At 46.8% G+C, this 10,922-nt stretch overlaps 1 protein-coding gene across 1 annotated transcript; it reads left to right on the forward strand.

Annotated features, from left to right (window-relative positions):
* Positions 1–428: 428 nt before the first annotated feature.
* On the forward strand, positions 429–10,353 carry LGALSL (galectin like). Its single transcript, XM_041404285.1, has 5 exons — positions 429–781; positions 923–994; positions 1,189–1,277; positions 1,746–1,923; positions 4,675–10,353. The coding sequence occupies exons 1-5, from the start codon at positions 749–751 to the stop codon at positions 4,816–4,818; spliced, it is 516 nt and encodes a 171-aa protein (XP_041260219.1). The 5' UTR covers positions 429–748; the 3' UTR covers positions 4,819–10,353.
* The last annotated feature ends 569 nt before the right edge of the window (positions 10,354–10,922 follow it).

A 10,922-nucleotide genomic window follows, 5' to 3' on the forward strand; every position in this document is an offset into this window, starting at 1 on the left:
GCGGGCGGAGGTCGCCGCGCTCCCGCAGAGCGGGACACCCGCAGACACCGCCGCGTTGCGTAACCACGGCCACTGCATGTCAATGGGAGCTCCCGGGCACGGGCCGGCTTATGCAATTACCGCACCTCGCCGGAGGCTGCAGGGACGGCGGGCCCGGGGGAGCCGAGCCGCACTCGGGGCCTGGAGACTCCCCTCACCCTCGGAGCTCTGCTCACCGACCCCACTCGGGGTCTCAGCCCCCTGGGGGTCCTCGCCACGGGGCACGGAGGGGTGGGGGTGGAGGTTCACGCCGGAGGGGCCGAGCAGTGTCCCCACCTCTGGAGGAAGGGAGTCACCCAGGACGCCCGGCGCGGCGCATTCCCTTCGCCGAGGTGTCCAAGCTCGGACATAAAGGCGATCCCTGACATGATGGCCGCGGGGCTGCTGCGGCCCCTCCCCAGGCACCCATCACCTGCAGGCGCCAGGTGAGGGGCCCGGCCCGGCCGGCCCGGGCCCACCGCCATCCCTCAGCGGAGCCGCGCTCTCCCGCTCGCCGAGGGACGGCCCCGCCGCGGGGCTGCGGAGCGGAGCAAGCGGCGGCAGCCCCCGCCCCGCCCTGCCCGGCTCCCCCTCGGGCCAAGGGCTGGGCTCCCCGCCGGGCGAGGCAGTGCCAGCCGGCCACCTCCCCTCCTCCTCTTCCTCCTCCTCCTCCTCCTCCTCCTCCTCCTCCCCGCCCTGTCCCCAGCGCCGCCGCCACCGCTTCCACAAGATGGCGGGGACCGTGGCCGAGCGGGACGCGCTGGTGAGTGCGGCTGTGGGCACCGGGACGGGCACCGGGACGGGCACCGGGGCGGGCCTGGGGTCCGAGCAGGGCACCTGCGGAGCAGGGCAGGCTGGGGGGCTCCGCCTGGCCCTGCCTCAGCGCTCTCCTTTTTACCTGCAGAAAATAGAGGACGGGCATTTAAACAACTCCCTGGGATCTCCGGTGCAAGCTGATGTGTACTTCCCTCGCCTGGTAAATCACCTTTGTTTGTTTGGGGTTTTTTTTTCCCTTTTTTTTTTTTTTTTTTTTTTTCTGGTGCGGGTGGTGGTGTATTTTATTCTGTCAACCCCTTTACTGCCCCCCGCCCCCGCTCAGCTCGGGCTGCACAAGGGCGGCCGCTGCTGATGCCGTGCTGACCCTCGCCACCTTCCCCCTGTCCTTTCCAGATCGTCCCCTTCTGTGGGCACATCAAAGGAGGAATGAGGCCGGGAAAGAAGATCTTAGTTATGGGCATAGTGGACCTCAACCCCGAGAGGTAACACCTGGACAGGGCTGCCCGTGCCGGGGGCGCCGGGCCCGGGGAGGGGGCGAAGGGGGGCGGCCACCCGCACGTACACACACACACACATCCGCACGGATCCCTCCTTTCTGGAAAGGATTATTTTTATCATTTTAAATATAGCATGCTGATTTCTCCTTTGACCCATAGAGGGGGCATTTCTTCAAGGGATTCCGTTTTCACTTGGGAGTCAAGGAGCATATCAAGCATATGTATCTGCATATATGTACAGATATATGCCCAACGCCATACACACACACACATATGTATTCCATAACCATGTTGTTGTCCCTGTTGAGCTTTCAGAGAGCTCTGAACGATCTGAGCTGTCTTCCAGCCTGTGCCACTATAATGCTTTAATAAGCTGAGAAATAAGACTGGCAGCATTTGGGGCTTATTTGCTTTTTTTCTGACTGAATGAGAGCTGTTCTGTTTGTGTTGCAGCTTTGGCATCAGTCTGACTTGTGGGGAGTCAGAAGATCCTCCTGCGGATGTAGCCATAGAACTGAAAGCTGTGTTTACAGAGAGACAGTTCGTCAGAAACTCTTGTGTAGCCGGAGAATGGGGGGAAGAGCAGTCGTCTATTCCTTACTTTCCATTTATACCAGACCAGCCTTTTAGGGTGAGTACCAGGATGGCAGTGGCTTACACCATGTCTGATAAAGTGTCATTTGATACGAGTTGCAGCAGAACCTGACGTGCCTTTCATGAAATCACAGTGCAGCCCGCACTGCTCCGGTTGAGACACCAGTTGCTGGTTTGTTTGTATCCATCGAGTTGCGTGGAGATCCCGCTGCTACGTGCAGCTGCAGGCAGTTCAGATGGGGCTGTGAACACCTCACCTGGGCGCTATGACAAGTCGGAGGTTGTAATACTGTGTGATGAAGCTCAACTTCCTGAACTTAGTTTTATAACCATAAATTAAGAGGTACCTCTATGTTATTAGTGCATTACAAGTTATTACTGGAGAATGTTAATATTCAGTGGGGCTGCTGTATATATTGATGGTTTTTTTAATGGACATACTGTTTGCAATTTAGTGCAGCTAATAAGGATCACGTTCATCCTTTGTCCCCAGGGATGTTACGTTAAGGTTGACCGTAGCTCTTCGTGTCAGCAGATTAAACAGCTAAGCAACAGTGGTATTCTTTTCTGAACCCTGGGATTAAACCTTCCATCAAATTTAAATCTATAGTCACTTGAAAACAGTGTACATGGAAGTGCTATGGTGCTGTGGATGGACTGGGTTGACCTAGAAGCAGAGTCCCATCTGTAGTGTTTATGGTTATGTGAAGATGTCTTTGCAAATCAGGACTAACAAAGTATGCAGCTGCAGAGGGCTGCTTCCCTCTCACTACATTGAGGAAAAAAGGCTGCATGCCTTTTCCATGCAGCTGACCCAGAAAACCCCTCCTCCTCCCTGTCCCTCTTACAAAACCTCACTGGCCCCTCTGCTAAATGCCAGTGCTGTGACCAGCTGCCAAACTCTCTTAATCCTTCTTGCCCCCAAGATAATCTCCCCCAACCCCAAAAGCTCACCATCTCCCCAGATGCTTGGTGTTAAGAGGGTGTTTATATGACTGGTTTTGCTGCAAATTGGTTGCGCTCTACTTGTTTCTACAAACTCACCCTCCCATCAGAACTGGCAACACCCTTTGGTGGTGTGGGAAATGTACTTGAAAAGGCTTGGAGGCTGGGTCCTGCTCCATCTGAAAGGGTTCCACTGCCTTCTGCACTGGGTGGTGACTGGGCCCTCAGACAGCCAGACAAATTACCCAGAGCAAGTTTTGTGCATGTCCCACTAATGAGAGATGATGATACAGGACAGCAAAATTGCACATCTAGCATGGGAGGCTGTAGAAGGGGAGTTATTTTCCCTTTTTTTCCTCCTTTTTTCCCAAAGGCCCAAACAGAATTGAGGCTCCCAATTGACTTTGTACTTTTGATGGTCTCCATCTCAGTGAATAAATTAAGACTATTAAGTGCTCTTGCCAATTACTTGTGATCCAGTCCAATTAGCGCTGTGGCGTGGCCGCAGGTGATGTGAAAAGCGGACCGTGAGCAGTGTTAACCATATCTTTTACATAACAAGGCCTCAGGCAGGCACTGCTGCAGTGACACAGGAGCTCCATGGCAGCGCAGCCGCTTCCTTGGTACCTGGTGCGCTACCAGGGATCCAGGAGTTCCAGCTCTCCTGGACTGCCTGCTGCCACTTCTCCTGGTGCAGCGTGCTCTGAGTCACTGGGGCTTTGGCACAGTCAGTTTGTCACGGGCCCTGTTCCCATTTTTATACACTGTAATAGCAGCAGAATCAAGTGTTTGGTAGCAGCACTTCACTCCGGACTTCCAGCTTCTGGAAATGACCCAGGATTTACATGTGGCTTCCCTGAAGATTTTCTCCTTAGTGTGTCTAGATCTGGAGGTCTCCAAGAGCCTGTAAAAGTGCATGTTTTGTGCCCTGATGTCCCAGCTTCCTGCTGGGGCAGTTCCAGCAAAGCCTAACAACAGGGCACCCTCTCAAGCCACCCCAAACATCAGGAATCTCCCAACATGTCCAAGCTTGTTCAGCTCCAGGCTTTGTTGCTTTTCCAGAGCATTTCTGCAGGTCTCTCAGGAAGAGGGGTGAGCTGTATCCCTCTCTGATCCTCTTTGTGCCTCCTGAGAGCTGTTTAGCTGAATTCCCAGCGATCCTGCACTGCATTTCCTTCACTGCAGCCCCAGGATGGAGTCCAGTCTGACAGGGACTGTCTGCAGCCACAGGAGTGAAAGGGTTTTAGTTCTGCAGCAGCTGTGTGTGTATGTGGGAGGGAAGAACAAACTTATATCCTCTTTCCATGTTTACTCCCTTCCAGTAAATTAAAAGTAGTGTGGAAAGCATTGCAGAGGGAGCTGTCTCCTTATGCAGGGAAAAAAAAAAAAAAAAAACCACAACCAAAAAACACAAACCACCACCAAAATGAACAATTTTGTAGTCTTTTCTGCCCATTTTGAACTGAAACTGTCACACAAGGAATGCAAGGTTTGGGTTGGAGGTTAAATTTCCTCCTGCTGTGATTAGCAGTTTGAGTCTGTTTCTGGCATTATTCCAGGACACAAACCCTCCCAGTAGCCAGTGGACTGGGTTGCAGCGTGCTTACTGCTAGGACAGTAAGATGTGAGATTTGAGATTGGATTAATGTCCTTGTGCAGTAAGAGCAGATCCGTCATAGCGGAACTGGTGTCAAGGGGGTAAACTGGTCTCACCTTTGTCTCTTGCGTGGCACATAAGTAGCACAATGTGCAGCTGTAGCTCTTTGAAGTGCTCTTTGTGTGCTGTGAAACAACTTCCCAGTTACACTGTGAACAACATGCTTCAACATTTTATCTTTTGCAGGTTGAGATACTTTGCGAGCATCCCCGTTTTAGAATATTTGTGGATGGACATCAGCTCTTTGATTTTTACCACCGTATTGAAACACTGTCAGCAATTGACACAATAAAGATAAATGGAGATCTTCAGCTTACAAAACTGGGCTGAGCTTGTTAGGACTGCAGATTCCAAACCAGCTCAGGTGCCATCGTCCGTTGGGAGCAGTGACAGCCGGCTCTGGACACAGCTATGGTAGGAAGACTGCCCTGTTCCTTTTCCGCATGCAGTTCTTCACTCCTGTGCCGATGAACCGGGCTGTGTTTTATCCTAACGAAGAGCACTGTTGGTTTATAGACATTGAGCTGTTTTTCTTGGATCAAAATAGCCCACCTGTGCTGGATAATCAAATTGGAATGGATTCAGAAAGACTTGCAGTCTCGTTTCAAATCTCACAGAAAAGGCAATCTCTGAAATGCAGCGCTAAAACCGGTTACTGAACAGCAGTGACGACAAAAACAAGTTTTTCTTTTGCAAATATTGTTTCTGCACTGAAGTGGAGTAGTGTAGCACAACATAGGGCCATGTGCTGACGTCCTTACCCAGGGCCTGAGCCTGGTTCCATGGAAATCAATGGCAAAACTCCCACTCACTTTAATGGGGTACAATCAAATTGTCTAGTCCTTAGTCAAGCACAATTCCCACTGATTTCTATGGCATTTTTGCACAAACCTTGGGGCCTGCCCTTCTGCTGGTGTAAATCAGCATTACTTCCATAGCTTGTAATGGAATTTTGCTGATTGCCCTCAGCTGCTGGTTTGGCCCATGGACTGTGCAAAAACTGACTGAGGGTGTGTGGACACAGCCTGTGTATTTTAGTCAGGGTATTTGCATAGAATGTAGATTGTTATGAGTTTTTGCACAACGTATTGTTAATACAATTTTTAAAACTTATCTGTAGTTTATTTATTTATACTCATTGTATGTATTATTAGTAAAAATGAACAATCTTAAGATTAAGAACAGCAAAGTGTAAACATTTTGAATGTACAAAATGTCTTAGGTTCTTCGGGTAAACTTTACATATCGTTCTTGAAAAACCATGTTTCCTATCGCACATTTAGTTGCATTTTAATGGAGCCCTCTAGGCCCTGGGAAAACGTGGGCATGGTAGTTGGTGGGGGGGAGGTCTGCATATTCACTAGAATCTGTTTTTCAGGGCTTACTAACTTTGCTGCATAGGATAGGTTTGAGATGAAGTCGATCCATTTTAAAAACTTAAACAGCAAATTTGTGGGTTTTACTGTGCTTTCATAACCTGAGAAAAAGTCAAATTTGGCAATCTCTTCATTCTGAAAGAGAACCAGCCTCTTTCCAAGGGAGATGGGAGATTCTTTACACTTGTTTGAGAACATATTTGGCCTTTGATATGACAATTAAAACTTGTCTAGACAGCCAAGTTATTAATGCTTGAAAATCAGCTACGGCACATGAATAATAACTTTTCAAGTAGCTTTTTAAATAGTAGGTATAGCTGTATAAACACAGTCATTGTGCTACACTATAAATGAACACAGCCACTTTTCTTGACTTCTTTAGGACTAAATACACTTTTTTCCTTGGCTGCTCACAGTGGACTTCAGTGGGTCTTTCTGAGTAGTTGTAACCATGATATAAACATATATTTAGGCAATTTTGAAGACACATAATATAGGGACTAAAAACCAGACTCTGTAGCACAGTATTTAAGAAAAAACAAAAAAAGTATCTCACAAACGGATCTATGTTAAACCTGCAATAAAAGTGTGGTTTAAAGCAACCAGAACTGGAATATCCAAAGTTAAGGGTAGAATGCCAATGCAAAGCCTCATTTTGTGCTAATTTGGCCTGCAGTTAAGAAGCCTTAGACTTGCAAGCTGAAATTCCAACTGTGGCTCTAGTCCAAAGCCTGTTGAGGTCAATCAGAGTCCTCCGAGCATAGAAGCCTGATTCTTATTTCTTGCAAGTGCAAATCTGTTTGTAAAGCGGGGGGGTTGTTGCTGCTGCTGCAGATGAATTAAGAATCAGGCTACCACCTGTAAAATACAAGTCAAAAATTTAATTTTTAGCCTTAACATTTGACGTTCCCTATCTTTTCTTTCTACTTCCAAAATAAAAGAGAACCTGTTGTTTTCCAGTTGAACTTTTTACCTGGTGTGTGGCTTTCAAGCTGTACATCAGATTCTATTTGTACTCCATATTGAACTGAAATGTTCCTGTCTTGCTCTGTTTTTACTCTTTTACATGATACATAATGACTGTGTCATTTTCCATTGTATAAAGAATGCTGACAGTGTTTCGGTATAAAATATATTCTTAAAAATTATTATAATAAATATCCAAGGGAAAGGTGCTTCTACATGAGGTATTTTGGATTTTTCTCCAGCTTGAAAATTCCCTATGGTTCCAAAGCTGATGCAGGCAGGAGATGAATTCTGTTTGGAGAGAAATTTAGCACCCTCTGTGCCTAGTGCTTTCTCCAGCTGGACATCCAAAGCCAGGTTTGCTGATGCAGGGCCGGTGCCTGGGCCTGGCCCGCTGGGCCAGAGGGAAGTGTAAGTAGCACCATGACCCTACAGTAGCACAAACCCAAAGGGAATCTCCCTGACAGCCCACCAGTAGAGATTCCCCCTCCATGCCTTTACTGTATCCTGGAAAAAGCATTTTGGCTGCCTTGGATTTTCACAGCCCCCACGCATTCACTCTCCCGCGGGCGCCTGGCGCAGCACAGCGCCTACACCAGGGATGCCAAGGTGAGCTCAGTGCAGTGTCAGGGACATCTCTGGTGGGAGCAAGGCCTGGTGTTCCTGCCTTGCTCCTGTTCCCACCTGCTGTGCTGGGCACTCCCATTTGTTCCTGCTCCAGGAGTTTGCTCTCTGGGGAAAATGCTCTTTTGACCCTGATTCTGGTTTTGCCTTTGCATAACTCCACCACCTGATCCTGCCCTGTTGTGGTTTCTAAGCCAGGCTTCGAGGCAAGAATGGCTGTGAATCCTCTTCTGATGGGTTATGGCTTGGCTGAGAGCTCAAGAAAGGGAAGAAAGTCACAGTTAAAGAAAGCTTACACGTCTATCTGTTGATCACCTGATTGGAAGCCTCTTTATTTTGCTTTTGCTCTTGGCACTACCAGGCAATGGCAGGCGAAGAAAGGATGATGTCTGTGTAACCAAGGGCTGTTCCACTCGTGCTTGACTTACTGATACTGGCTGATCATGTTAAAATGCAACTGCAGAACACTTGCACATACAGTGTAAGTCAGAGAAAACTGAGGCCTTAATTGTTTCTGCTTAGTCGGACTTTGGGTCAAATCCAAATGTTTCAAATGGGAGACTGCACTGCAAAATTTATACCTGAATTTTTCACTCTCCACAATTTAGGGATTACTCACATCTTTGTTTTGGATGTAAGCCCTAATAGACATGAAATAAAGACTGTTTTCAAATTAGGCCAGGTTTATAAAATGCTTTTCAGTAGGGAGAAGTAGTCTATGAGCCTCTTGGAAGCTGCAATTCTTCAGGACTTCAGGAGTGAATGAACCAGCCTTTGAAATAATTTGCTAAAATTTATTAGCTGAATATTTCTGTGGTTTCCTCTGAATGAGGAAGTTGTTTCTGCAATGAAAGAAGTCTTGAATGGGTAAAACCCATGTGGAGTGGAAATACTCAACTTAGCATAGCTTTATTTTTCCAAAGAGGAAAAAGAAAAAAAAATACAACTAACGAAAAAAATCACAACCAAATTATTTAATTATGTTTTGGATTGGCTGTGATAAAGCTGATTTGATTTTAGAAAAACAAAACTAGGTTATTGCCTGCTCAGAAGGAGCCTTGAAATATTTCAGTGTCATGTGAGGTAGTCTGTCTAAACATATTTCACACAAACGCTTTTTCACAGGCAACTTGTTAAAACTGTTACAAAATACCTTCTTTTTGTGTCACAATTAGAAATGTTTGCCCCACCTTGAAAGAACATTTTGTACTAAATATTAATATGTTGTCTATGAGAACTTGCACTAACATATTATATTCTCCCTCCCCTCCCTGGCTAGTTTGAGCAGAAACAGGCGTAATATTGCTAAACCGGTTGAATGTGACATGTGCTTGAGGCCCAGCATCTTTCTCAAGGGCTGCTTTGAGTAAACAGCCTGAAAACCAAAAGGGAGAGCCTTAATCACCATTCTGCTGTGACAGCTTTCCACCCTTGTCACTCTCGTGCTGCGAGGCTGAGACTGAAGCCCAGAGATTTTCCACACAGGGAACACTACTGAGATTTTTATCTTCATCTTTGAAACTGCTCACTGTGGAGGGAACAAGGCCAGAGTGGCCACAGCACACATCAGCTTGGTAGTCCTAAGAGAGCAGGAGTTCAGAGGGCATTAGAGGGCACTTCAGGGCCAGACAAAGTAAAGGCTATGGAGATGCATGGCAGCTTCCCAGGGATGGGCTTTTCCCACATTTTTAGCTGCCACCTTCCACAGCTCCCTACCAGGACTTGTGGCAAAAAACCAGCATTGCTTACAAGCTTGGACAGCATGGATTGGTTCATGTTCCTACTCACCTGATGTAAAAGAAGCTCCCAAATAAATAACAGGAGAATGTAGGAGTAGCCACACCACTAAGGTGTTTTTTCCCCACGGACATTCAAGCAGGATATCTGATGTGGGGCTCATTTGGCCTCCTGTCCACAGGAAATGCTCCCCACAGAGAGCTCCAGCACTGTTTTCTGCACTGAGGCTGCACAGAGACCTTTCCATGCAGAAAACTGCAGAACAACAATTCTGCTGAGCCAGTTAGCAACCTCCCAGCGTGCCTGGAGTTGATGTGACAATGTAAGGAACAAGAGTCGGGGGCTGAAGGCAGCCTCAAATGTCTGATGTGATGAGCACAGAAGTAAGGAAGAAAAGCTTATACCAGTGTAGGAACAGTAAGTGACCTGGTGAGGGGTTTTGTAATCGTGATATTGTTCTGATTTTTTCACATGGATCAGAAAGCACACAGGTGAAAGTCACTTTGCAATGAATGGTGTGTAGGGTTAGAACTAAGGCCAACCCAAACAGGGGGAAGAAAAATGAGCTGCAGACGCCCTATCTGGCTTTGATACACCCTCCCAGCTCCTCCCAGCAATCACTGCTGCAATGAACACAGACAATTACTACAACAAGGAGATTCAGCGGCATGTGCAAGATCAAAATAATAAACTCCTGTTTGCCACAGGTCCTCCCTAGCTCCTGTTGCTAGGACTCTCTGTCTGTCAACAAATAGCTGTGTCCTTCTGCTTTTAAAATCCATGTCAAAAATCCCTTTGACTTTCATGGAAATAGGTCCCTAAGAAAAGAGTTATTTCTAGCTCTCACTCTCCAGTTATTTTCAGCTGGGGCATACTCTAAAACTGAGTTTATTTTTAAGTGTGAATAGAGGACTATTTCTGACTGCATTATACATTGGATAGAGTCAACAGGAAGCACAGCCTCTCTCTGCTGCAGGAACACTGGTTTCACAGTTTGCTGGTGAAATGTCTTGTATTCATTACCTTCTGATTTTAAAAGTGAGAGTGTGCACAAAACGACCGGGCAATAACAGTAATATGTACCATTCACCACAGATCTATTTTTATGTGTTGTGCTGATTTCATAATGAACTTTTAATAACAATAAAACATGAAATCTTCACTAAATTGTTCTGTCTTTTATCTGAACTAACAATGCTCATTACATACCCTTTTGACTTCTTTAACTTATGGGTTTTTTATCTCCTGACTGTTTTTCAGACTCTTCTCATTAGACTGTAGTGTGGAACTTTAGAATGAGATGTGCAGCTTTCGTAGCAGCTTGTACAAAACTGCTTTACAGTTTAAATGCACCATGCAGAACAATAAGATAACTTCATTAGTGGGAAAAACAGCTCGCTGACTCTTGCAGGACTCCTGGTGACATCACTGGGCAGTGTAAGCCTCAGGAGGCACAGGTCACCGATCACTTCTGCACAGGGTGAAACAGCAGTGTAACTCACACGTGTTTCATCTCACTCTGGTGGGGCTGCATTCATGGGTGAGTGCTACAGGGTGAGTAAAACCACCAGATCAGCTCCAGAGGCATATTATTATGAGATCCAGTGTTTCACTTTTTGGTGTCACCTTAAGTAGTGTTCACATTGGCCTGACTGAGTGCAAGAGGAAACATTTAGGTCTCAGCTTCTGTCAGTTAAAGTTATTGGAAAAATTCTGCGTGACCCAAGTGGG

This window comes from Onychostruthus taczanowskii, unplaced genomic scaffold, assembly GCF_017590055.1.
Source record: "Onychostruthus taczanowskii isolate IOZ18803 unplaced genomic scaffold, ASM1759005v1 scaffold21, whole genome shotgun sequence".
In the NCBI taxonomy this organism is placed as follows: Eukaryota; Metazoa; Chordata; class Aves; order Passeriformes; family Passeridae; genus Onychostruthus; species Onychostruthus taczanowskii.